Source organism: Rhodamnia argentea, chromosome 2 (assembly GCF_020921035.1).
Source record: "Rhodamnia argentea isolate NSW1041297 chromosome 2, ASM2092103v1, whole genome shotgun sequence".
In the NCBI taxonomy this organism is placed as follows: Eukaryota; Viridiplantae; Streptophyta; class Magnoliopsida; order Myrtales; family Myrtaceae; genus Rhodamnia; species Rhodamnia argentea.
This window is the reverse complement of record NC_063151.1, coordinates 36,043,304-36,069,203: the sequence shown is the minus strand read 5'-3', so window position 1 is coordinate 36,069,203 and position 25,900 is coordinate 36,043,304. Positions and strand designations below refer to the sequence as shown.

The 25,900-nt window shown below is 40.9% G+C and overlaps 4 protein-coding genes across 7 annotated transcripts; 2 read left to right on the top strand and 2 right to left on the bottom strand.

Moving 5' to 3' along the window:
* Positions 1-2,134: 2,134 nt before the first annotated feature.
* LOC115736483 lies at positions 2,135-8,358 on the top strand. 3 transcript variants are annotated; one of them, XM_048275236.1, is made up of 13 exons: positions 2,135-2,433; positions 2,772-2,981; positions 3,335-3,385; positions 3,574-3,704; positions 3,920-4,036; positions 4,176-4,295; positions 4,972-5,042; positions 5,796-5,968; positions 6,105-6,158; positions 7,226-7,335; positions 7,600-7,713; positions 7,819-7,944; positions 8,031-8,358. In XM_048275236.1, exons 2-13 carry the CDS (start codon positions 2,805-2,807, stop codon positions 8,056-8,058), a joined length of 1,272 nt encoding a protein of 423 aa, XP_048131193.1. In that variant the 5' UTR covers positions 2,135-2,433; positions 2,772-2,804; the 3' UTR covers positions 8,059-8,358. The 3 variants fall into 3 exon arrangements, with proteins under 3 accessions (XP_048131193.1, XP_048131194.1, XP_048131192.1); XM_048275237.1 differs by having other exon boundaries at positions 2,344-2,403; positions 2,767-2,981; positions 5,799-5,968; XM_048275235.1 differs by having other exon boundaries at positions 2,344-2,403; positions 2,767-2,981.
* Positions 8,359-8,685: 327 nt separating this feature from the next.
* LOC115736509 (phosphoglycerate kinase, cytosolic) lies at positions 8,686-11,784 on the bottom strand. The gene is made up of 7 exons (XM_030668237.2): positions 11,621-11,784; positions 11,310-11,522; positions 10,578-10,655; positions 10,227-10,487; positions 9,758-10,075; positions 9,420-9,578; positions 8,686-9,144 (listed from the first exon to the last, which is right to left on the bottom strand). The coding sequence occupies exons 2-7, from the start codon at positions 11,502-11,504 to the stop codon at positions 8,950-8,952; spliced, it is 1,206 nt and encodes a 401-aa protein (XP_030524097.1). The 5' UTR covers positions 11,505-11,522; positions 11,621-11,784; the 3' UTR covers positions 8,686-8,949.
* Positions 11,785-12,288: 504 nt separating this feature from the next.
* LOC115736400 (ATP-dependent zinc metalloprotease FTSH 12, chloroplastic) lies at positions 12,289-22,826 on the top strand. 2 transcript variants are annotated; one of them, XM_030668111.2, is made up of 19 exons: positions 12,289-12,825; positions 13,151-13,335; positions 13,986-14,212; positions 14,830-15,107; positions 15,429-15,506; positions 15,604-15,846; positions 15,968-16,108; positions 16,188-16,355; positions 16,663-16,775; positions 17,941-18,157; positions 19,123-19,194; positions 19,472-19,591; positions 19,696-19,812; positions 19,901-20,077; positions 20,410-20,529; positions 20,628-20,702; positions 21,137-21,244; positions 21,666-21,746; positions 22,275-22,826. In XM_030668111.2, the coding sequence occupies exons 1-19, from the start codon at positions 12,430-12,432 to the stop codon at positions 22,350-22,352; spliced, it is 2,994 nt and encodes a 997-aa protein (XP_030523971.1). In that variant the 5' UTR covers positions 12,289-12,429; the 3' UTR covers positions 22,353-22,826. The 2 variants fall into 2 exon arrangements, with proteins under 2 accessions (XP_030523971.1, XP_030523962.1); XM_030668102.2 differs by having other exon boundaries at positions 14,827-15,107.
* Positions 22,827-23,038: 212 nt separating this feature from the next.
* LOC115736598 (peroxisomal 2,4-dienoyl-CoA reductase [(3E)-enoyl-CoA-producing]-like) lies at positions 23,039-25,562 on the bottom strand. The gene is made up of 5 exons (XM_030668372.2): positions 25,238-25,562; positions 24,530-24,689; positions 24,241-24,410; positions 23,865-24,087; positions 23,039-23,349 (listed from the first exon to the last, which is right to left on the bottom strand). Exons 1-5 carry the CDS (start codon positions 25,427-25,429, stop codon positions 23,195-23,197), a joined length of 900 nt encoding a protein of 299 aa, XP_030524232.1. The 5' UTR covers positions 25,430-25,562; the 3' UTR covers positions 23,039-23,194.
* Between the last annotated feature and the right edge of the window lie 338 nt (positions 25,563-25,900).

The following is a 25,900-nucleotide window of genomic DNA, read 5'->3' as shown; positions in this document are numbered from 1 at the left end:
ATACTTGAATACACGTGGCATCATGTAAATTAAATTCGTGTCGCAATGATTTTGACTCCCGAACGAGTTGATACATTGGTTGTAGTTAGATTCGGCTCGTGCATTCCAAATCAACCCGTCTTGTAAAGATTAAATGGCTTGGATCGATGTGATTAACGGTCTTACCTAGATTGGCAATAATATTCATCGTTAGTATCTTGTATTTTAATTAGCATGTATTAATTAATTTAATTAGAATGAACCCGACTTTTTTCAAAGATTAAACAGACAAAAAAAGGAAATCGAAATGTTTGATTTTTTTTGTGATCGTCATATTACGCGCATTACTTCATGGATAAAGATACCAATAGTAAAATTTATCCTCTAATTTCACCGATTTACTCAAATGAGTCATGAGAACTGTGATATATTTTCTTTTTATTTTTTGAAAATAAAATTTCATTTCACATGAAAGAAGAGGTGCATAGTTAAAAAAAAAAAATGATAATCTCATAAACCGAGTAAATTTGAGAATCAACTTTAGCTTTGGATTGCAAGAGAAGAGTTGCAAGAATATATCAGTTGATCACATTCAGATAAGCCAATTGCTAAAAGCAACAGTAGAGGGGCCTCGAAGACTTGCAAAGTGCTCGACTAATTAGACAAGCACCAAAAGCCAAAGCGAGCGAGCAATTCCATATAGAGCAAATTCTTCGGAGTTGCTCGCGCTTCGATTATCATAGCTCATAGGACGAAACTTACCACTTCTATAAAAGATGTCAACCCTGCTATCCACAAAATCAGGAAAAAGTCTTGAAGATGAAGAGATAGAAAGATAGAGAGGGAGAGTGAGGTGTAAGCCATGAAAATGGCATGTCCAAGTATCCTCGTAACTAGAATCATAAACCATACATGATAATAAAAAAGGATTGAAGCATCAATCGAACTCGATGCGAAGTGACGATGATTCAAAACTCGAGTGCTTTCCCTTTTATTCTCTATCCGGAACACTGGTTGAATGAGAGTACCACTCATCGAATGGGTGTGTTCTTGCTTATGCGAGATGAATTGTGCATTAGAGAGTTAGATAAGGGACTTGAATTCTATTTATAGAGCTTTCGATTGCAGGCTCTCTCATCATGTGGATGGGCCTAACTCGGCCCACACTAGCCAACCCATATTAAATCAATCGAGAATCCTTGTATATTATTTTATTAGACCAATCCGAAAAACGATGAATGACAATTTCAATTAATATACGCCTACGTCAGGAAAACTCTGGCAAAAGGTCCCTCCGTCTCCCTCATGGATGAAGCTTTAGAAAAGAGAGTTGGGCGTTGACATCCGAAGAGAAGAAACCACAAGGGAGAGGGAGAGAGGTGAGCTCATATACTTCGCTTGTTGAAGGGTCATTTTACGAGTTAATTGGACGCTGTACAATCGAAGTATGAAGACACGTAATGTTTTTAGATCAGTTGTAAACAATTTCGGTGGTGTCCATGGGCACGTCACAAAGTTCAAACTCGTGACTATTGGAATGGATTCGACCGAGGGGTTCAACTGGTATGAAAACAAAGGCAAAGCCTAAATGGCGGGAACACAAAGTACAGGAGGGGTTCAACTTCAGCACGACGGGAAGCACTGGCCGAGGCGGGGGCTGCAATTTCTTAATCAAGCGACGATTCTGGTCGTGGGCAGGTGGCATGAGAATTGATGTGATGGACACGAGATATGACAGAGGGTAGAGGCATGATGTGAGAAAATATTAAGTAGTCATGGAGATCCATCTCAGTTATAATTCCACCCACTCATCGTTTGATTAGGTCCTCCGATGATCACAATAACCATAATCATAACCATAACCATAACCAAATATGATGAATCCAAAGCCTCACATCCAATTTTTTACAATTTTGCCGACGCATTGAAAATACTTGTTTTTTTTCCGATTAAATATCATAACCAAATATGATGAATCCAAAGCTTCACGTTCAAATTTGGCTTCGGACATGATATTTCTTTCTATTTTTGAAATTGCCTGGATCATCGTCCCTATAACAATATCTAACTTGCTGGAGCAAGGAATTTTACTCGGAATCATGGCCTAATTGCATGCGGGGATTCGAATCTGTATCAGAAGAAGAAAGCGTTGATCCGTCGTCCCTCGAAAATCCAGGATGGAACTGAGAATGATCACAACCGACGGATATCAGTTGGGATTGGATGAGGCCAGATTTTTCAATGTGACCGACCGCCAACCGAAAAGGAGGGAAAAGCGGGGAGGGAGACGAAATTGGGACCCCCGCCAAGAGTGGACGACCCCTCTCCCCTCCTTCTTCCCTCACCTCTCCACCCCCCGACAACCCACCGCCGCTGCTCTCTCCGCCGCCTGCCATTCTCGTCGCGATCAGGCTCTCTGCTCTCTGCTCTCTGCTCTCTCTCTCTCTCTCTCTGGTACGATCCTTTGTCTTCTTCCTTCTGGCTTTCGTTTTAACGTTTTTTTCTGAACGGGATTCTTTGCTTCGCATCACATCTCCTCTCCGTTATCTGGTTATTGCCATTGCGCCCCATCCGTTTTTTCCCATGTTAGAAATCATGTCTTCGACACGCTCCCAGGGGTTGGATTCTATTCATTTTTCCCATTGCCCATGCCGGATTCACATTGGCTTTTTGCGCAGAACGCAGCGCCACATTTTCTGCTGTTTGCCCCCATTCAACTCTCTTCCCGCTCGTGTCTGCGGTGCGTCCATGTACTAGGACTCCTAACTTCCTTTTATTCTGCTTGTTCCTAGATGCCTTGAGGTACACCTGGCTATATCCTCGCGATGGGCATCAACTTCAAGTACTGGGATGATTGCGTCGATCATCTCGACATGGAAGCGCTGTGGACGATTCCCGACGTCAGCACCGAGTGGATTAATGCTGGAGAGACCAGAGGGCAGAAAGTGAGCCTCTCCAGGGATCCTGATGGCCAGAAATATTTGACTCAGAATGAGATGAGGGTAAAACCCTATTTGATTACCTCTTTGTTTTCTGGTTTGCTGCTCATTAATGGCCACGCCATGCTTAAGAAACGAGTAGTCGTGAGCCTCAGTTCGAGCTTCACAAAATTGCATCATCTTGATGAATAATGAAGTCCGTGATTTTTGAAAGGAAATGAACAAAATGGTTCAAAGAATTGGAATTCTGATAACCTCTCTAGCTTTGGTAGGTGGATTGTCCTTCGCCCGAAACCAAGTAAATACAATGTTGAAGTATCTGTTCTGTTTAGTAATCTAGATCTTGCTACATGTAAATGCCTTGTCTCTCACCATGTTTCCCAGTTTTCCTCACACCCTTGTTGATGTTATTTCAGGCTGTGGCTGAGATTTCTGTCCGTAGATATTTCTCTTCAGAGATTGATCCAGTATGCTGCCTTCTTTGATGTGGTTCCGCAACTTCTGCACGATCTTTTTGTTCTACTTAGTTTTTCGCTATCATGCGCAATAGTGAAATCTAGATGACGATAGAGTTTTTCTCATGCCCATCAAAAGAATGTTTAGTAGCTTTTCTTCCATAAGTTTATTGAGATGAGTCTTATGTGAAATTTTGCAGGATCTGATCTGTGCTATTGCGGAACTTGAAAGTGACAGACAGATCCTTTTCTCGAGATATAACAAGAAAACAAAGGAAACTACGCTGGGGATCATGCAGATTTTACCGAAAACTGCAGACTGGTTGAATAGGTACTGATAGATTCCAAGTACTATTTTCTTTGTTTCATTCCTCCTCAACGCTAAGATATTCGCAAACCTTCTATCGCACTTTGCCAAGAGTCTGCACCTCCCATGCCAATTCCCATTCTGGTGTCTGTTATTTTCTCCTTTCTTTTTCATATGGCGGAAATTGCACGTTTGTAGTTTGCTTGTTTTCGTAAACGCAAAGCACAAATTCTTTTCAGTGAGCAGGGCTATCTTGCATATCAAGTGCTAGGAAATGAAGATGTTCTCTATCGACCTTTTGTAAATGTTTACTTTGCTGCTGCCTACCTAAAATGGTTGTCACACTTCGAGGAAAAGTATGTTTCTTCTTCCTTCTCTGTGTATTTGTCATGGTTTCTCCTCTCAGCGTAGACTTGCTAGCCATTTCATTTGGCATGAACATAGTTTTGATTTCAAAGCTCTTGCCAACACTGACAGTAAAAATTCAACTTCTAGAGAAAGAAGCGAGGAGTTTGTAGTCAGGGCCTACAGAGGGGGTACAAAGAAAGCGACGCATAAATCTACTTTACCCTATTGGAAACGGTATCTTTCAGTCAAAGAAACGTTTACATCCAGGTAATGTCCTTCCTTTAATCCTTTTTTCATGTTAAAACTGTGCGTTGTGTCATCTTCATTGTATTTTCGGTACAATTTGCAGTCTCTTGAGATGCCTCAACCATTTTGCTATTAGGGACTTTGAAAAGGCATGGTGATGTGGAGCTTCCTTAGTTGTCTTCTTGTGTGATTTCTGATGAAAGATGCCACCTATATGCCTGTCTCTAGAAATATTTTGGCCTTAGAGGGAATAATGCCTTTTTTTTTTTGTCGTGTTGAAGTGTCTCACATTGTAATGTTTCGCTTCACTGAACTTACTAGATAATTGTGGAGGTTTTATTTAGATCGTATGAAAAGCTTCCAGTAAGGGTTCTAATTGTTGAATGAAAGATCTCATTGGACTGTGAGTTGCTTAGAGTAAGATGCTAATTACAGAATTCACAAATTACCTATTCCTCCCATCCTAAAAAACAAATTACCTGTCCTAAGAAAAACAAGACAAGAATTTAGTATCGGATTGGCTGCACTGCTCTCGAATGGGGAAGCTCCATCTCTGTTAATGTATTAATTAGCTTTATTTAGCACCTTCAGTTAACTGCTTATAGGCTTGTCAGCATAATTCTTGAGGCCTGGATATGAACTATGTTCAGCCAGCCATAAATGTTGTGCTAAAATTCATGTAACTCTTGATCCACAGAAAAACTTTCGATTGCGGAGCTCTGATGAGTCATCCTTCTGTCCTTGTAGCCCCTGCAGCACCCGATACAGGTTGTTGTGGTGTTTCATCACTCATAATTGACAGGGTAGCATTGCATCCTCACACTTCTCATGTTAGCTTAAATATCTGAAGAAACTTTACTGCAAGTTGGTGGTTATAAAAATCGGAAGTTCACTTGCATCATATTATATCTTTCTTAGCTTTTCAAGTTAAGCCTGTGATTTTCAGCTGACATTTTCATCGCATGGGTTTTGTTTTTAAACACTCTCAAGTTCCATCTTATACTTTCTCTTTCTAACATTTAGCAGTGCATAATCTGGCCAGAAATTGAAAAAGAAAATTTGAGGCATGCAATCATATATATGACTAAGAACCCGAATAATGAAGTCTTTGCATTTACAATGTTCCCCTTTTTCGGAACTGTTTTCTGCCGCTTCAGAATCATGAGAGTCTGAATCTTTTCCTCATTTAGTCTGTTTTTGTTTTTTGAATAGACATGTCATTTCTTTTCCGATATTGTGAAGCTCCAAAATTAATTCTGTGTCCTTGTAATAAATTGGACCCAGACATGTAAATGAAATTGATGTTATCATAGAATAGTGGTGATTTGTCGGTGATAAGTAATTGGCATACATTTTGCCAATCAGCTATCACAACTTCACATAAATTAGTGAAATGTTGAAGGTGCTACTAAAGTCTTCAGAGTCTTAAATGTGTACTGAAGGAAGCGCTTGTGAAGTGCTTAGGGGAGACAAGTATTGTATTCATTTCTCCCTTGTACTTTTCATTTAAAAACGGAAAAGCAGGCACCACGTATACATATTGGGACTCAAGGGCTTCCCCTGAAGATATGGAAGATATGTGGAATCACCCTGATGTTGTTAAAGAATGGACCAAATCGGGAGAAAAACGCGGAAAAGTGCGCTTTTCACATGATGCAGCTAAGAAACCATATCTTTCCCGTGGGGAAGTGAGGGTATGGATAGAACTTAGCAACTTGGTTGTTCATTTTTGCAGTACGTTCATCTTGGCGGACTTGCTAACTGCTAGGATGGACTTGTATGATTGAGAAACATGTCACTCCCTCAATAAGTTGTGCCGACTTCTTTCAGGCAGTTGCCGAAATCATCCTACTGAGACACTTTGCTTCAAGAAAAGTAAAGCCTGTAAGTATCTATATAAATTTATTCATAATTGATTCTTCTTATCAGTCTGTGCCTGCATTATTTTGTCGATTGCACTTGCCTTGTCAATATCATTTACTATTATTGGCGAGATTTATGTCTCGAGGAAAGTGTGGATATGTCATATGCATGGATGGGTGGAAATTTGCATTTAACTTGAGAATCTGCCTTATTCACGAGATGCTGCATTTGTGATTTTGAAAATCGAACGATGGCGTCAAATATCTGAGCTGTTACCTGTCCTTAATACAGATTATGAGGCAGAAAGCTTTGTTGTTTGATAGTCTATAGAGGTGCTGGTTGAACATCGCAAATCAAAGGAAGTTTCTTGATTTTCATTTTTTGGGGTAATGAAAGGTTTCACTGAGCGATTAATTTACAGCAAAGTGCTTTTCTTAACTTCAGTCGTATAAGCTGACATGTTAAGCATCCGTCTGCAAGACCATGAAATTCCAATGAAATCCTCTGGTAAAACACGATCGAAAACTTGCTTTTCAACTTCATGCTTTTTGGAGACACCAAAAATCAACTTTTTGAATCGTGTGGCTAAGCATTCCGGAATCTCCTTGATAGTTTGCATGCTATGAAGAAAGACATAGCATGTTTTATTGCTTAGTTGAATTGTTGGGCACCTCAAAAATGTATTTTGCTCCTTGAGGCCTCCATAACGAACAGAAACTAGGATGGACGGATGGGGAAAGCTGATGTGATTTCTCACTTGTTTTCTGGAGTGGTGAATATGCACAGCTTAGTTATAAGAGAGAGAGGAACATAGAAAAGAGTGACAAAGGGTTCCCCACGTTTTAGGCACTATGTATCATGTAAAAATTAGAAAAAGTTCCCTGGTTTGTTTAAGTAAATTTTATCAGCTTGAAGCTCGACTCTCAACTCTTGCATGACGTGGTGAATCTGTTATCTTCTGGGGTTAAGTTGTATGATGTTGTTTCTTACTTGGGTTTTCTTGCTACATGTTGAATATCAAGAGGATTCAACTAGTACAGTATCTTTTCCCAGGATGCATTACTTCTGAATTTCAATTTTCTGTGCAGACAGTCCTATGTGCTCTTGCGGAGGTTGCGAGCATGCGTTTTGTGGATGGGGTTAGAGAACGTACTGGACTAATGGGAATCGACTTCCCAACAGCTATATGGCTTCACAAGTATGTCATACTCCTATGTAAATGAGCATACGATTAACACCATGTATTTAAAGCTGACTTCTATAACCTCAGTCGAAATCAACATATAGACTAACTGAAAGCAGTCTCCAAAGTTATTGCACCTCAGATAGCCAACGTTCATATGGAAAATACACTAAATATATGAAGACACATGGAAGTGATCTTTTTGGGATTTCAATTTGTATTGTCATTACTTGGGTATGCCAGAGTATCGCCTAAACTCTGTCACTATCATATGCACAGTGAGCTGGGGTACAAGGCTTACCAAGTTGAGTCCGCCGATGACCTACACAAGCCTTTTGTGTCCATGTACTTTGGCGCAGCCTATTTGGCTTGGTTATCAGAATACGAAGGCAGGTGGGTAGTATTATGCATTTTAAGTGGAAGAGTTGGATACTTTATGTTACTCCGTAGAAGTACGTCTTTTGCCAACTCATCCTTCTTTTGATGACAATGAACCAGGGAAAGAACCCCTCAGTTTGTTGTTCAAGCATATCTTGGTGGTCCAGAGAACGTGAATCTTCAGGAGACGGGTGCACTGTGGCATAAATTTGAGGAAGCTCTGAGTAACTACGGAGACGTGAAGAGGTAAGGATCAATGTACTACCGCACGTGTTCAGACTGTCATACACGTGTTCTTTTGTCTGACTGACCATTCGAGGTGGCATTTCCAGGGACTCTGGGAGCTGCTCCATCTTGTAAGCTGAGGTGGTGTTTCACCTTTCATTGCCCTGTCCTGAAATTCATCAATTGGTTGAGGTGGCTAGATGACGGGCCCTCCAGAATCCTCATCTTACTTGCGGACCTCCAATGGTCTCTTCTTGACTACAATCTGTAAACAGAACCTGAGACTGTTTACAACCTAAAGACGAAGTGATTTTGAATCCGAGTTCTGCCAAGATATCTAGTTCTTAACAAAAATAGTGCCCTAAGAACTAGCCAAACATCTTTCTGTTTCCAATGCGTGATTTCCATCGTAACATGGGTACTCCACACTTCAGATACCCATAATTCAGAAATTCACTAGTTTCTCATTGAACATGAGCAAGGAAGTACGATTCTCCTGATGTGGCTCCTTTAACAACTACCTGCCGATTACAAATCCTCTAAAAAGGTCCACGATAACCTGAAATCTTTCTACTTCTATTGAAAGAGGAACATCTGAAAAGGCACACGCATGCTAAGGAGGCATGACAGAGGATCATCTGGATGACACCCATGATGGCAGTGGCACAAGCTAAAGACACCAGGTAAAAAAGATTGCTCTTCCAGCTCAGTCATCAACATCCTTCTGGGTGCAAGATATAGGGAATTGGAAATGAAATAAAGTAGCAAAACAAGCCGATGCATTCAATCCCTGAAAATGAAAGCAAATGTACAAAACTCTAGCATCTACATCACGGTTATTCAGAGAACTTGCATCCATCCGACAAACGCAGCATAAAATTTGCCCAACAAATTTTGCTTATTCTATTCAAGTCCAATGCCAGTAGGAGCACTGATGTGGTCTTAACATCCTGGTTATAAACCAGCAGATGAAGATGCACTACCAAAATTATGACATGACATGGGGATGGGGAAACGACATTGAGCTCAAGCGTCATCTAGTGCAAGAACTCCTGGAAGTGTTTTTCCCTCGAGAAGCTCCAGGCTGGCACCACCTCCAGTTGAGATGTGACTCATCTTGTCCGCCAGCCCAGCCTTCTCCACAGCCGCAACAGAATCACCACCTCCGATGATTGTAGTCACCCCCTTCCCACTGAGATCCGCCAGCTTCTTTGCTATTGCCTGCAAAGCAGCAAAAATGCAAATAAGAAACTTATCGTCCAAACAAAAGGTAAGACCCTCACAGATATGTATAACCTAAAAGACACATCAGGACTGTAGCAAGTATGAACTAACAATTATTTTTGGCTCTCCCGGAGACCCACTATTTCTCTCAGGTAAAGAAGAAAAGAGTAGAAGATTTTCCAAATGCAATTTCAGGTGCTTATAGCTAATTCCGTTTAGTAATTGAACAGAAAGCATTGATGTGGAGTCAGCACAAGATAAATTTGACATACGTCTGTTCCCGCAGCGAACTTTTCGAACTCAAACACACCCATCGGTCCATTCCAGATGATGGTTTTGGTCGTCTCTAAAGCTTCGCTGAATGTCTTGATCGAATCAGGCCCAATATCCAAACCCATCCAACCATCCAGAATATTAGATGCTGGGACAATCTGAAAATAAACTACAAGTCAATATCTCACTGATGAGAGAGAGAGAGAGAGAGAGAGAGAGAGAGAGAGAGAGAGAGAGAGACTACGTCTCTTCTACTTAGACTATGCGGAGTTGATTTGAAGCTACTCTGATATTGGGACACAACTTCAGAGATATTTATGCTAGGAACAAGACAAACCTTGGTATTGGCATCAGCAGCAAACTTGTCAGCAATAACCACGTCAGTAGGAAGGAGCAAAGACACACCCTTGGACTTGGCCTTCTCAAGAAGTGAAGTTGCAAGGTCAAGCTTGTCTTCCTCCACGAGAGATGAACCAACGCAATGACCTTGGGCCTTGTAGAAAGTGAAAATCATTCCTCCACCAAGCAAGAGCAAGTCAACCTTTCCCAAGAGCGACTCAATCACTCCAATTTTAGTTGAAACCTTTGATCCACCAACAATAGCAGCAAAAGGCTTCTTTGGATTTGCCACAGCCCCAACAAGATAATCCAGTTCCTAGAATCACCAACCATTCACACTCAAGATCTCAGGAATGTTGATTTGCATAGTTGAAATAGCACAATAAAGTTCTCCAAAGTAGATACCAAAACATGACATGTTAGAAAGTTTCGTACCAACAAAGCAGCAGAAAAGATGAATTGCATACCTTCTGCATAAGGAACCCAGCAACAGCGGGCTTTAGATACTTGGCGGCACCTTCTGTGGAAGCATGGGCTCTGTGAGCGGTGCCGAATGCATCATTAACATAAACATCTGCGAGAGAAGCAAGCTTCTTTGCAAACCCTGGGTCATTCTTCTCCTCCTCCTTATAAAACCTAACATTCTCAAGGAGGACAACTCCTCCTTCCGGTGTCTCAGCAATCAGTTTTTCAACTTCCTCGCCTATACAGTCATTCGCCATCTTAACCTATAGGACAATGACAACAAGAAGAAGTATCAAGGAATGAAAGCGAACAAGTAGAGAGACATAGACGACCACAGTTTTCAAGAACCAAACCTCTACTCCAAGGAGCTCAGACAGCCTTGGCACAATGGGCTTCAAGCTATACTTGGGCGTGACACCCTTGGGACGTCCCTGAAAAGCACCAAGAGTACCGAACCATTAATATATCTTGCCGTGAACACAAAAAAAATCCTACACAATTTTGCTATCAGCACACTACTTGCACAAAGATTATAAAAACGACCACCCGACAAATATGATCCCCAGTCACCACTTCCGGCGACTAAGCATATGAGAGAGATATGTACATGTTCACTCACACTCGGGAAAATCCACCAATACCCGGTGGATGAAGAGAAAGAACGCAGTGAACTAACTGCTAAGGCCAATTTAAATTGGAAGTGAAGAGTTGATTTTGATCCTACAAAGGAAATTTTGATCTCAGTCCTGATTAAGAAGAACAGCGGCCAAACTGAAGGATCGAAAAAACAATACTAGAGGGGCGAAACAACACAGCCCTGTGAAATGACAAACCACAAGAAACTAACTAGTTCGAGAGTCACGCAGTAAAGCATTCAAATCAAGCAAGCACTGCAGCTGGTGACACGGGCTCGATGATTGAGCCAAAAAGCAAGGAACAAATCACGGAGGACGTGCTAGAAATAAGATCCAGAGCGAATCCAGCCTGATACACAGATCTGGGCGAGGAATTCGACAACCCCAAAAGAAACGGCTTTCGACGGCGAGAAAAGCAATCTTGGAGGAGCGTATTAGAGAGGGTAGTACCAAGTGAGAGGCGAGGATGACTCTAGCGCCGTGACCCATCAAGTACTTGATGGTGGGAACAGCGGCGCGAATCCGGTTGTCGTCGGTGATGTTGAAGGAGTCATCCAGGGGGACGTTGAGATCGACCCTCACGAACACCCTCTTCCCCTGCAAATCGGCCTCCTTGAGTGTTCCGACGCTCTTCTTCGTCGCCATGTCTGCAGATCAAAATTCCTGCACACCGCAAGGCCCCGGTCAAGAACCGAAAAAGATGCTTCGAAGCGTAGAGATCGAGCAAGCTAAGGAGTGGAGCAATGGAGGGAAGAGCTCACTGGTGAACGGAAGGCAGGAAGGATTGGGGAAAGCTCGAACAAGCGGGAGAGGAGATCAAGCAGAGAAAAACAAGGAGGAAGGAAGAAGGAAGTGGCTATAAACGAAAAAAGGAAGAGGGAGGGAGGAGGATGTCACGTGAGTCGTGGCTTGCTTTTGGTCCAAGCCAGGGAGCCACAGAACGGCGGGTCTGACGCCCACAGCAAACGAGATCGATGGATGGCATGGCATGGGACATATAAAACGCCCTCTGTATAAGCATATGAATGTGGGAAAGTGGAAGATGGTGAGCTGCACCAAACTATGGGAAAAAGGCATATTCCCCCGAGATTTATGTCTTCCATCGTATCCCTTTTAGAAGTCTTTATCTTCATTTCTCGCATGCATAGGAGGAATTGGTACATACCCACCAAAGTCATTCTCAAATTCGTGGTTAAAAACAGAAAAAGAAAAAACTCATTTCATTGATGGAAATTGAAGTGAAAAGGCGAATTTTATCAAATCTTCCATGGATATATGATGATTATCTCGATTAAGTTCAATTTCATTTGTGTTTAATTAGATTATTTTTGGTGTAAACAACACGAAGTCACCTTCTTTGTTTTGTTTTTTTACTACTGAGGAGCGCAAAAATCAATCAATTTGCGAGTGAAGGGGAGCCCATGCCCATTTGGGCGTCGGAGCCGAAAAACCCATTCGCCGGCGCGACGCGGGGTGCGAGCGAAGGGAAGATGAGATAGTGATAAAAACCTCTCTCTGATAAAACCCCACCGTCTCTGTCTTCTTCGTCACCCTCTCCCACCCGAAACATATGGAGCTCGCTTTCCTTCCCTCTCCAAATCCACTCCTTTCTCCTTCTCCTTCTCCTTCTCCTTCTCCTCCACTCCCTTTCTCACTCCCTCCCCACAGCTCCCGCCGTCGGCACCCCTTCCGGGTCCGCGCCTCTTCCAGTCCCGGCCCTCCATTTGGACTCCCCTGGCAGCGTCTGTCCCGCTCCATTCGACGCGGCTCCGATCGGTTCTGGCTCAACCTCGGCGACGCTGTGAAGAAGGAAACTGGTTTCGACGTGGAGGAGGCCAATGCCAAGCTGCGCGAGCTGGCCACATTGGTTAAGGAGCGTATTAAGCTGAATGAAGCCGACGTGGCTCGGCTACGGTCTCAATGGCTGCCCGCATTCCTCGATTGGAATCGATGGGAGCGTTGGAAGGTAGTTCTCGAATTATGCATGGGTATGGCCTTTAAAGGCTCTCCAATCTCATATGCGAGTGACCATATAAAAGTGTCGCTCTAGTGTCAAAGGTGTTTTGGTGCAGTAGAACTTCCAGCGCCTTTGGTTCCTTGCATCTCAATCTTTCATTTCTTTCTGCTCACATGTCATGATGTTCTGTCGTGTCGTGTACTAAGCTAGCCTGGAGTCATGTATCTGTTCATCACATGGAGATGTTTTCTCTATATGCAAGTATTTTCTTTCTCTCTGTTGTATGTTTGAGTATTCTTAATGATCAATTGCGTGGACCATCTATCTGTCTCAGGACTTGGAGAATTGGGATCCAAAGCGTATTGCGGCCCTTGTCCTATATACTCTCATCGTGGTAGTTTCCTGTCAAAGAGTATATGTAGCAATACGAGCCCCTGCCCTAGACCGTCAGCAAAGGCAATTGACCGAGGCTTATATGGAGGCGTTGATTCCCGAGCCATCTCCTAGTAACGTCAGAAAGTAGGTTCCACTCATTTCTAGATACAACTGGAGGAACACAAAAAGGCATTTCTGTGCTTGAAATCTATTTCTTGAGTGTAGTTGCCTCAACATGGTTGAGCTAGTGAAATTATCATGTATTGCTGCATGCTCGTTCCTTGCACTTTGGACTAATGTCCAGGATGCTAGCTGCGATGCCTTTGCCTCACTCCTCATCAAGGTTGTCTACTACTTTTGGCACTTTTTCCCTTATCTTGTGTATGTCACTGGAAATTAACGTCTTCAATAAGACTAGAAGGACGTGTTTGTGGAATGATTCCATAGGAATTCATCACTTTCAGTAAAGTAATAAGTAACTTTTGTTAACTGGTCGCTCTGTCACTTTACTTTGTTCCAGGATCTGGTGAAAGTAGATTTCCGACTTAGTCTACTGGTCTCATCGTCACTGCCTTGGCAAAGTCATTTTGAGATGTGAGGATGCTGTCATTGTTGAAATTACGCGTTTAAGATTAGTAAAAGAATCATCTGTTTCCTCAGTTTTACTCGATTGAGATAATGATTAATTTCCAAACTAGATCTTGGAAGAACTTTAGCATCAAGGTCCAAATCCTTTACGTGAGTGTTGACATGTTTACACAAGTTAGAGCCGCTAATCTTTCTCCTCATATCAGGTTTAAGAAGAGCGTATGGAGGAAAACAACACCCAAAGGTCTCAAGATGAAAAAGTTTGTTGAGGCACCTGATGGAACACTCATCCATGATCATACTTTTGTTGGAGAGGATGCATGGAATGATGATACAGAGCTTTTGGAGGAAAATGTGAAAGATATTATCGACAATAATGTTAAGTTAAAAGCCAGTGAAAAGAAGGAAATAAGGCAAGAATTGGGAATTCAAGGTTATTCACTCTTTGCATGTCTTTTGCATTTCGTGTATAATTTTCCTTCAAAAGGCATGCTGTTTTACTCAGTAACTGTTGGTGAGGGTACTAGTATTCGTCCCAATCAAAATACAGAGCATTATGTTGCTAAAGAAACTTTTTTCTGGTATTGTTGAAGTTATTATGGTGAAAAGGATGTGCTTCACTTAAGTAGATTTCTTCAGCAGGGGATTTGGAAGAATGTCTGTTTACCATAGCATGATGGAGACCTTTTAAAGTTCATTTCCTCATCATTGCAATGGCTAGACACATTTGTATCCATCGAGACGATCTACATATGATCAGTTGTGGTTTAGGTGAATGATCAAGTTGATTATCATTGATAGACTGTTTGCTTCCATATACTTTTGTGTATTCAAGTTGGTCTTTTGTCCAGCGAGAAACCATATTTGAACTACTTCTTGTGGAACTGTCACTGTACTGACTTTTTAAGCTCACATCAACCTCACATTCATGCAAATTGTGCAAATTATCTGACACAACAACACCCTTGGCTTCCCAATGCATCTTGTTAGTGCTTTACTTCTATGTGTTTGATCTTTTCTAATCGTCAAATTTCCATGTTTCCTTAGCAGAGGATGTTAAAGAAATTAGTGCCTCATGGCGTGAAAGACTAAGTAGATGGAAGGATATCCTTGAGAAGGAGAAACTATCAGAGCAATCAGATTCTGTCAATGCGAAATATGTTGTTGAATTTGATATGAGAGAAGTTGAAGAAAGTCTGCGCAAGGATGTGACAGAAAAGGTTTCAGATTCACGAGGGACTAGAGCACAGTGGATTTCCAAGAGATGGTGGAGATATCGCCCTAAACTTCCTTATACATACTTTCTCGATAAACTTGATAGCTCAGAGGTAATGTCCCTTTTCTCTATGTCCCACAGCATTCATTGATATCTTTTATACCGGCATTGTATGGTTTTTTTTTTGAAGTTATTACATCTACTTGAAAAATCTGGCTTTGTGATGTGTTAATAGCTTGTTGCACAGAATTAACCTTTTTTATAAGGTTTTCATTTGCATATGCTCTAAGATGCTGATAGTTTTCTCCAATCGGATGATAAGAGAGTTTGTTTCAGCAATATTCTTTAGTTGCACACGTTGATTATGACCTGGTTACTTGTCATGTAAACAACATATCACCAGCTGTTTCTGCCTGTGGATCTTATTGCACAGGTTGCTGCTGTTGTTTTCACGGAGGACCTAAAAAGATTGTTTGTAACAATGAAAGAAGGTTTTCCACTGGAATATATCGTGAGTGCGACATCTTAAGTTTAGTGATTGAAATTTAATTGGAAGTCCTTTATTCTCCTTGGCTTGGACACAGTTTGACCTGTGTGTCATTTTTCAGGTCGATATTCCCCTTGATCCTTACTTATTTGAAACTATCTCAAGTTCTGGGGTCGAAGTTGATCTCCTTCAGAAGCGCCAGATTCATTATTTCATGAAAGTTTTAGTTGCACTGGTGCCGGGAATACTAATCTTGTGGCTTATCCGCGAGTCAGTGATGCTTATGCATGTCACTTCAAAGCGTTTCCTCTACAAGAAGCACAATCAACTCTTCGACATGGCATATGCAGAAAATTTTATTCTTGTTAAGTGTTATCTTCGTGTCCAGTATCTTTTTTGTTAGTTTCAAACTTTAAAAAGAGAGAGCACATTTTTTTGAGAAATTTTCCAAGTTTTTACTTCTCATTTTGTTTTATTGAATGCAGCCTGTTGGAGATGTTGGTGAAACCAAATCAATGTATAAAGAAGTGGTATTAGGGGGTGATGTTTGGGATTTACTCGATGAGCTAATGATCTACATGGGAAATCCAATGCAATATTATGAAAAAGACGTGCAGTTCGTTCGAGTAAATTCTTCCGTTCCTTGAAAATTCAATTATAGTTCTTTGGATTTGAAGGTGAGATAACATGTGGTTGACTTAACAGGGTGTTCTTCTTTCGGGGCCACCTGGAACAGGAAAAACACTTTTTGCCCGGACATTGGCAAAGGAAAGTGGATTACCTTTCGTGTTTGCTTCAGGTGCAGAGTTCACAGATAGCGAGAAGAGTGGTGCTGCAAGGATTAATGAAATGTTCTCTATTGCTAGGAGAAATGTGAGTATTGCAGTTAGGTCATGACTTAGAAGGATTTGGAATCCGTATAAGTAGACAAATGGGAGTAGGATATAAACAACTGGAGTTGCTCTCCAGTTGCATTGGTTAAAGCACCATAATACATAACTAACAAAGAGTAACTAAATAGCGCTTTCCAAAGACCACATGAGTAAATTTACTAAATACGTATGGATCTCTGTCATTCTCATCTTCTGCTGAGTTCACTTCTTAATTAGTTAGATTCTAAATAAAATTTAAGCAAGCTTGGAAAGAATAGGTGAGTTATAATCATAATTTTTTTTTGCAGGCACCTTCATTTGTCTTCGTAGATGAAGTTGATGCCATTGCGGGAAGGCACGCGAGAAAGGATCCACGAAGAAGAGCAACGTTTGAGGCATTGATTGCGCAGCTTGATGGGGAGTAAGTGCATATGTCTTTGTCATCTTAGCTTATTGCTTACAGTCAGAGTCAGCGCTTGACATTTCCTCATTATCAATCTCTTTAAGCAGTTGGGATTATGCTTTCCCTGAGTGTTCAACTATGATGGCAGACCCATTGTAGCCCACTGTGCATTAATTTTGACTGAACATATTACATTAGATATTATTTGTGGTCATCTTTTTTACCACGAACTTTTTTGAAGCTGTATTATCTCCTTCATGCTCATTTCCATTTTTCATGTTGTTTGGATAATAGGGTCTCCTGTTTCCTTGGCAATTTTTTTACTGGGGACTTCTGCACAATATTGAATGATTCTTTATGGAGATTGAGAATGAATACTGGATCTTAAATTGGTGCTTTGGTCCTTTGAATTAACTACCACAGTGGTTAATCTAATTTTCATGAACTTTTGATTCATTTGGGGTCAGCTATTTGAACATTTGAAACTCATGGCTCATTTACGTATGTCCAACGTTTATCCAGTGAGAAGTTCCTTAATATCCAGTTCGAACTACATTTCAATGTACCTTCTCACTATTGGGTTTTTGTTCTTCCCCTCCTTTTCATGTTTTCTTTTTATCCTTACCATGTGCTAAACTATATAGCAAGATGCTTATTTATCCTTCTTGTCCCTTACATGATATGTTTCTTGTATTCAGTGACTCAATGAGGCATTTTATACAGTATAAGGCTGGACCCTAATACTATGTTTGGTAGGAGAGATTAGAAGTGAAAAGAAAGGATGTGTAAAACACATTCTTGTTTGGATGGGGGGAAAGAGATGGAAGGAAATGATTAGTTGAGATTGGTAAAGCTATTTTTGTGCACATTTTAGATTCTTTCAAATTCGTCCAAATATAGGGGGATTTGTTTATCAATGAATAAATCTTTTGTTCTTTTTCATCGTGACCTTGTTTCATTTTATTTCTAAATACACAGGAGGATATTTATGACATATTCTTTTCCTTTCTTTGCCTTTCGGTAGCATCTAAACGATATCATAATCTGTCCTTTAACTCCTCTCTCTTGTTTCTCTAATAACTATTTGAAGCCCTTGCGTTCTTTCAAATCACCAGTCTTTCCATTTTGAGTGCTTTTTTATGTAGTTGGATCTTTCTTGTTCATTATTTTCTCATTCTTTTAGGAAGGAAAAAACTGGTGTCGATCGATTTTCCCTCAGACAAGCTGTGATATTCATCTGTGCTACCAATCGGCCAGATGAACTAGATTTGGAGTTTGTTCGCGCTGGACGTATTGACCGACGCTTGTACATTGGTCTGCCAGACGCCCAGCAACGTGTGCAAATTTTTGGTGTGCACAGCGCTGGAAAGCAGCTGGCTGAGGATGTCAACTTCGGGAAGGTAACGCAAGACTGTGCTTCTTCTTTGTAGCTTTCATTTAATGGTCAAGGCTTAATATCTATACTTAGCGACCCAACAGTTGAGGAATTCAGTGTTGGTTTGACACGTCTTAATTACTAGTTTATTTGTCGCTGTACTAAAAATTTCAGTTAGTACTGTAACAAAGCAACAATTGATTAGGGACTGTCGAAGAATCGGGAGAAGATCTCGGGAAATCAGGAGAAATTCTTGGGATATGATTTTTTTGTTTCCATTTATTTGATTTCCTTTATTTTTGAATCCTCAAGATTAGGAAGTAGGAAATCTTTTCCTTTTCTGCTTTTATTTCTTTTTATAGCATAGCTGTCCTAGACTCTATTTATATGTAATGTTCTCTGTAACCAAAAAAAAAAAAAAAATAGAAGAAACTACTTTTCTTCTTTGAAATCAACAGGGACAATAGATCAAGAGGGATTCTGGCTAAAACAGGAAAAATATAGTTCCAGGGGTATGAAAGTTTTTAAGTGTTGCAGAAAAAACAAAATGTCTGTGGTGCTAATATTGTCGGCTGAACTAGTTAGAGAGACATAAAGGTGATGCAGAAAATTGACAGGATGCGCCGGGCAGCCAAAAATTATAATCATCATCTATCTATTGTTCGGTCTATTCCTGCCATATTAGCTGACGAATCTCCTTTGATTCATTATATACCTAATGTGGGGGCAACACCGACAAATTACAGTCTCCGATGGTTGAGCTTTTTAGGATATGTTCGATTTATTGCCTGATTATGCAAGCAATTGGATTGATATCTCTGTTATAATCTAAGTCAGTGAAGTGCTGTAATAAATGTGGTTTATTTTATGAGCTCCATCTCGGTTTATTGTATAGGGTATTCTCTTGTCTTTGTAGTTGCCTCTAATCCATATCTATGTGGTTCTATGTCAGTTTCAACTCACTCATTTTTAATTTTGGAAACTTTCCAGCTTGTATTTCGCACAGTTGGTTTTTCTGGAGCTGACATTCGAAATCTCGTAAATGAATCAGCAATCATGGCTGTAAGTTAGTCCACTCTATGATTTCATTAGTTTAGTATTCTGATATTGATCATATTTGGGCCTATTACTAGGGATTTATCGCAGTCTTGGCAATTATTCAGCGGTAGAACATATTAGCTTTTTTGGTGTTGAGACGATTGGACAGTCTCGTTGGAACTTGTCTTGCACTAATAGTTGTGTTCTTAAAATCTTTCTCCTTGGTAGATGTGGAAAGGTATTGTAGTTTTACTTTGGTTCTCTTTATTTCTGCTCAAGGGATATATTTTTATGGTCTCAGGTGAGGAAAGGACATTCAAAGATCTACCAGCAAGACATTATTGATGTTTTAGATAAGCAACTGCTTGAGGGGATGGGGGTGCTTCTTACAGAGGAAGAACAGCAGAAATCTAAAGAGAGTGTACGTCTGTATTTTCTTCCAGTGGTGTTTATCAAAGTGGTTGATGCAATACTATCCGTTTCTTCATCAACTTTTAATTGTACAAAATTGTTCAATTGCTATAGGTCTCATCAGAAAAGAAGAGACTCTTGGCTGTCCATGAAGCTGGTCACATTGTATTGGCTCACTTATTCCCTCGATTTGATTGGCATGCCTTCTCGCAGCTGCTGCCTGGTGGCAAGGTATTGGCTATACACACAAAATAGGAACTCAGGTTTGTGTTTAGAGGAATAGCATTCTAAGTCTCTTCTACATCTTTACCATAAGTAGGAGACTGCAATATCTGTCTTCTACCCCCGCGAAGATATGGTGGACCAAGGTTATACAACCTTTGGCTACATGAAGATGCAGATGGTGGTTGCTCATGGCGGTCGATGTGCTGAACGTGTTGTCTTCGGTAATGACATAACTGATGGAGGGAAGGATGACCTGGAGAAAATAACAAAGGTAATTTTGTGACCAATACAGCTGTAACTTGAAGTGGAATGTGATTTTTTTTTTTTATATTTAAAGAGGCTGTTACCTTTTTTATGTCGGATTTAGTTGATGATTTAAGTATTTTCAAATCATCTTTACACTTGCACACGTGAGCGCAAATGTACAATTTATGAAGAGAATTTTTAGGAATTATAATCATTAATTGGTGCTGCTTATCATTTCTTATAATACGGGTGCTCTTTTTCTGAATGAAGACATTCATGGCAATACGCGCTTATGTCATTGTTTATTTGATAGTTGTTTGATGTACTATCCCTCAAGGCACTTAAAATCTCTGTCAGATTGCGAGGGAGATGGTAATCAGCCCTCAGAACGCAAGGTTGGGGCTGGCCTTTCTCACAAAGAGAGTTGGCTTACTTGATCGACCAGATAGTCCAGATGGCGAGCTAATAAAGTATAGGGTCAGTTATTTTTTGCAGTGATTTTTGCATTATGTATTCTGTGGTACTTGCAGAGTCTATATAACCAACTTGTTGGTTCTTCTTTTCTTTTCTGTCAGTGGGATGATCCTCACGTGGTACCTGCTGATATGTCACTCGAACTATCTGAGCTCTTCACTCGGGAGTTGACCAGGGTAAATACAAGACTACTTTTCACCTTTGACATGTGCCAGTAAATAATGGACGTGCATGGTCCTTGGTGTCTGTATTATCTTGATTACGAAACATTCATCGAAGCACTCACTTATGGACAATCTCGTGATTCTTTTCTTTGTTTTGAGCACTTAAATTTTTGCAGGGTTAACAATAAGCTGCTCAAATTATTTGTTGTAAGCTGGTGTAGGTGTAGCCATTAAAAGCAAATCTATAGCAAGTACATGTAATTGAGAAGCAAAAAGATGAGCAGCTGAACAAAAACAATAGCAGCTGAAATGTCTAATATTGGAAAACCAACTTGTAGTGATGGTTAATTAAAGATGCAGAATTATTATCTTCAAGAACACTACCTTTTAGTGCCTTCTTTCCGTTTTTTCCCCTCTTGTTTACATGGAACTTGATGCTTGTACAGTACGTTGAAGAGACAGAAGAACTTGCAATGAAAGGTCTGATGGAGAACAGGCACATGTTGGATATCATTGCTGATAAATTGTTGGAAGATTCGAGGATCACTGGCCTGGTATCCATTGTGCTAATTCCTATTTTTGTCACTTTACACATTGCTCCGTCTCAGAGCTGAGCTTGCATGATCATACAGAGGATGAAAACTTATAAACAAACCTTGTAACGTTCTTCCTATGATTGTGCACTACTCTTAGGTCGTCTCTTACATGAATATTTTACTCCATTGCGTTGCTTGGACTCGAGTTTTATTTAAATTGCACAATTTTTCCTCTGTCGTCTTTCAGATAGCATGACTATCAATCAGGAGATTCATGCTCTTAAACCTTTGCACCTTCTATGTACTTTGTGGAATCTCTTTCCAATTTGTTTGTATATCTTTCGAATATGGCCTCTGCAAAAGTCGATTTAGATCTTTGTCAACTTATTCGCGTGCAAGTTCATAATTTATCTATTATTATTTTTATTATGTTCTTTAGGAAGTTGAGGAGCTGATGAGGCATATCCCTGTTTCAATGTTTGAAGATTTGGCGAAGCCTTTTCAAATAAACTTAGATGAGGTAACTTTCTGCCATCACATTTCATACTAAATGCATAGTTGTGTTGGTACTGATTGCAAAAAAGGAAGAAAACCTGACTTCCACTAGTTACTCTCTAAGCACAGTCTACTTGTTGAGGGAATTCTCAGTGAGTGCATTCATCTCAAAATCAACTAGGTTAATGGTTTAACTGTTTTTGACTATGACCGGCGGCTTGGGATGCATTTTCTGTTCTATACATGTTCAATTATTTCTCTCTAGATTGAACAGATCAACTGCACTCTTTCTGCGGTCATCATATCAAGCCCAATTCGCCTCCTGCAAAATTATAACTGTTTAACTTATGTGGTGCTTTCGACCAAAAAAAAAAAACTTTTGCGGTGCTCTTTCCTTAATGCCCTTAAGTGCAATTCTTTATGCATTATCATCGTCTTGAACTCTGGATATCCTGAACTTTTATATGTTTTCAATCTCTTTCCTTTGGCTTCCACATTAACTATTGCCTGGCTTTGCACTATTATTTGTTTAACCAAATGATTAATTCTTCAGGATGGACCTTTGCCTCATAAAGATATGTTGCGCTATAAACCTCTTGACATATATCCAGCACCTCTTCATCGATGTTAATGAGTTTCCAAGATCCTATGCTTTATTTGGTGACTCTTCAAATCTGGATGGTAATTTCAATCAAATTCAGCCGGCTGAAAAGCCACATGCTGCCCGAAAATCTTCAAAAGTGCGATGAAATGACAACTCTGCAACAGTTTCAGATGTAGGTTACTAGCTGCTGAAGCCAGATACCACCCTGAATGACAGCTATGTATCAGTGGACGGCTTTATGTGCCAGCGACTGAATTCTTTGATCCTGTTGATCTATCGGTACTACTGATGTACCCGGCAAGATGGATGATCGGTCTCTATGTGAAATGCATCTCTTGAAGCTCACAATTCTTTATCGTTTTGTTTCCATCGCTGAGCCCTGCACAACCATCTCATGCCCTCCTTTCACAAATCTTTCTCGTTTGTATCTTTTGTACTATAAACGTGATGGCACAATTGATTTTGACTGGACAAAGAAGGTTTCAAAACCACCTAGAAGTATAGACATGGTTTGCAAGTAGGAAGAGAATTTTTTGTACAGCGAGGGCACCCTCGACCGTGGAAATCGTGACTAACAGACTTTTTTAACCAGCGTGACAGCAGCATCGCCCGTCACACAATGTTGCAATGTGTTGTCATTGAGATAGTGCGGTCATGTTTATTCCTTCATTAGAAATACCTGTTGCCTGGTCATTGTACTGAATTTTTCGCTATTTAATAAAGGGTCTGTCCCCAAGGTAATTCACAGAACAATTTAGAATCTTTCAATAACCCCACGAATGAGATTTATTTATGAAGCCTTGTACAGCAAAGCAGCTCCATGGGCAATGATCAGATAGGTTGTACTTTGCATAACTCTTCCAGCGAGCTCAGAGCTTGCTTTTTGGAACACCGACTGGTGCATCCCGTGACCTCTTTTCCACTGCTCGAGAAAGTTGCTTCACTGCCTCTTTTGGCAGGTGGCGAGGCCGGCTCAACCAAAGTCCACCATCAACTATAAGCGTGGTGCCGTTGACGAATTTACCTTATGAATGAACATGAGCAATGTCATCGGAAAGCTAAAGCTAACATAGAGTTAACAAGAAAATAGTGCATTCACCAGTAAAACATTATCAAGTCCTTTAGGCTGCAAAACCTGCTAATACCAAGGGTTGGCCCTGTTGGAAAGAAAACTGTATCCCTTTTCACGCATGAAACCAAAATTTAAGACTCATTGTTCCCTCCTCCCCTATGTGTAATTAACATAGCCACAAGAAAGTCGTAAAACCAAGTCCTTAGTATTCATCCTCGATTTTCTTCTCTTGAACCAACCGTTTTTGTTTTGCTTTGATCTTCCTACAACATCTAAAACAAGTGTCACGCAAACTGCATATATGATAAGCAAAGGAGCACCAACCAACGTGAGATGCTTCAAGATTACGACTTACAGTGTAGCCAGGGGAAAAGCAAGACACTAATGCCGACAGCTCCAGAAGACAAGCGGTGCAACAATTTAAAAGCGGGACTTATATGAAAGTTCAAAGTGAATGAGTTACTAACCTGCATCCGAAGCAAGGTAAAGAGCTGCCATTGCAATGTCCCATGTTTCGCCTATTCTATATAGAGGCATATAATCTCTGGCTTTGCTATCAATTTCTGGTGGAACTAGCTTACTCATGCCAGGAGTGTCACCAATAGGGCCAGGAGCTATCCCATTAACTCTAATATCATAATCAGTTCCCCACTCTAGTGCAAGGTTTCTCGTGACCGCATCAACAGCTGCCTGTAATAAATTAATCCGTATGAGACCACTACAAAGCTCACATCTCCCCTACCACAGGCAAACAATGTCATGGGATGGCTTTGGTCAAATCCTCATTCCAAAAGCAGTAATAAAGAAAGAGAACCTGCGGACATACAGATCGATATGACAGACCTTAGCTGCAGAAACATGGATTTGATACCATGATGCTGTATAATGCAAAGTGGCACTTATGTTCAGTATAGTTCCACCACCCGAGGAGCCTCTTCCAGGTCCTCCCTTCTTAAGATACTTGAGTGCTTCGTGACACATTGTGAATGTGCCCACTGAATCAATGTTCATAACTGCATGAGCATCAGATGCTTTGAATTAAATCCTTTTCAGCAACAAGAGATCCTCTTCTTTCTTAAGCCAGGTTCAGACTTCTTATTGACTCAAAGTGGCGGGTGTAAAAGGACAGTACCTGTCCGAAACCCATTGGGGGACAAATCTTCTGGTGAAACAAGAAAATTGCCAGCAGCAGCATTGATCAGAATATCCAGCCTGCCAAAATGCCTGAAAGTGGACTCTACAACTCTTTTAGCATCGTCTTGACTGCGCACGTCACCCTCAAACCCAACAGCCTATGAAGTCATCAGTGAAGGCACATATAGACGAGTGAAGGAGAATGAGCTCAACAGCATTTCAGCTGGAATAGCAATTCAGCGTTGGCCTAACCCAATGATAAGTAGATCAAAAGCATAACAAAGTGGCGACCACTAAGGCAGGTATCAGTTTAACACCGTCATCATCCCGGTGGAAACGTTACATCAGGCCGAAGCCTCGTTACTCAACAGAAACGATAAATTAACCAGCTCCCCCAATGTCCAACTGAACTAAATTCAGCGCATGCAGTCAACAAGTGGAAGGCAGTCGAAGCTCAACCCTCTAATTCCAAACAGGCTAAAGATAAACAAGAGCTGAGCACAAGAATCAGATAATATCCCCCCTCCCCTCCCTCTCCCCCCTCCTCCTCGTCCTCCTCCCCCACCCACCACCAAAAAAAAAAAAAAAAATCCGGAAAGGGAGAATTACAAGGGGATTACAGCACATATAGCATTGCTCAGCTCAGACTCACGGCAATAGAGATGAGAATTCAAATAAATTCAATCGAGTGAAGAGAGAAACTTACAGGAATTCCAAGAGAAGCGAGAGTGGAGACGGCGGAATCAAGCACAGGCTTGCGACGACCCATGATGGCAACACAAGCTCCATGCTTGCCCAGTTGGGTGGAAATCTCAAATCCGATGCCAGAACCACCTCCCGTGATCAATGCCACCTTCCCTTTCACAATATCCCCCCTGAAGGGCGACTCCTTCCCCATCTCTCTCTCTCTCTCTCTCTCTCTCTCTCTCTCTCTCTCTCGCTACCCGCAAACCCAAGGACTGGAAAAGGACGACGACGGTGGTCTGGTCGCTCCTCAGCGAGCGAATGAAAATTGGGAAGAAAGGGAGATGATTATGTTGTGTTTCCGTAAAAATCGATGCGTCTTTTCACACCTTCTTTACCATGAAAGAGTTACTACCAAAGGTACTTGTTTTGCTGCCCCTCTCATCTCGTCTTCGAACGCTTGGGCTTTTGATGATATGGAGGGACAATAAAGCATGAGATAGGCCCGTCGAATGACTGGGCTTTGTCAGGTTTGAATCGGATCTGTTCCGATTCAAATTGGCATATTTGATCTATATTGGTTCATTTTTACACGAAATAATTTTAGCGACCCACATTTAATTTTGATTTATGTCCGATTTCAAACTAATTTATAGACTCTATAAAGTGAAGAATGAAGAAGAGA

What these genes read in the sequence shown, in the direction of transcription:
- LOC115736483 (XM_048275236.1), top strand. Translation starts at nt 2,805, where the DNA reads ATGGGCATCAACTTCAAGTACTGGGATGATTGCGTCGATCATCTCGAC. An exon ending in TGACTCAGAATGAGATGAGG is followed by an intron (nt 2,982 to 3,334) that starts GTAAAACCCTAT and finishes ATGTTATTTCAG; the next exon opens with GCTGTGGCTGAGATTTCTGT. An exon ending in TTTCCCGTGGGGAAGTGAGG is followed by an intron (nt 5,969 to 6,104) that starts GTATGGATAGAA and finishes GACTTCTTTCAG; the next exon opens with GCAGTTGCCGAAATCATCCT.
- LOC115736509 (XM_030668237.2), bottom strand. Translation starts at nt 11,504, where the DNA reads ATGGCGACGAAGAAGAGCGTCGGAACACTCAAGGAGGCCGATTTGCAG. An exon ending in CTGAGCTCCTTGGAGTAGAG is followed by an intron (nt 10,488 to 10,577) that starts GTTTGGTTCTTG and finishes ATTGTCCTATAG; the next exon opens with GTTAAGATGGCGAATGACTG. An exon ending in CTGCTGATGCCAATACCAAG is followed by an intron (nt 9,579 to 9,757) that starts GTTTGTCTTGTT and finishes GTTTATTTTCAG; the next exon opens with ATTGTCCCAGCATCTAATAT.
- LOC115736400 (XM_030668102.2), top strand. Translation starts at nt 12,430, where the DNA reads ATGGAGCTCGCTTTCCTTCCCTCTCCAAATCCACTCCTTTCTCCTTCT. An exon ending in AAGACGTGCAGTTCGTTCGA is followed by an intron (nt 16,109 to 16,187) that starts GTAAATTCTTCC and finishes TTGACTTAACAG; the next exon opens with GGTGTTCTTCTTTCGGGGCC. An exon ending in TCTCTATTGCTAGGAGAAAT is followed by an intron (nt 16,356 to 16,662) that starts GTGAGTATTGCA and finishes TTTTTTTTGCAG; the next exon opens with GCACCTTCATTTGTCTTCGT.
- LOC115736598 (XM_030668372.2), bottom strand. Translation starts at nt 25,429, where the DNA reads ATGGGGAAGGAGTCGCCCTTCAGGGGGGATATTGTGAAAGGGAAGGTG. An exon ending in CCCCAATGGGTTTCGGACAG is followed by an intron (nt 24,411 to 24,529) that starts GTACTGTCCTTT and finishes ATGCTCATGCAG; the next exon opens with TTATGAACATTGATTCAGTG. An exon ending in TCCATGTTTCTGCAGCTAAG is followed by an intron (nt 24,088 to 24,240) that starts GTCTGTCATATC and finishes AATTTATTACAG; the next exon opens with GCAGCTGTTGATGCGGTCAC.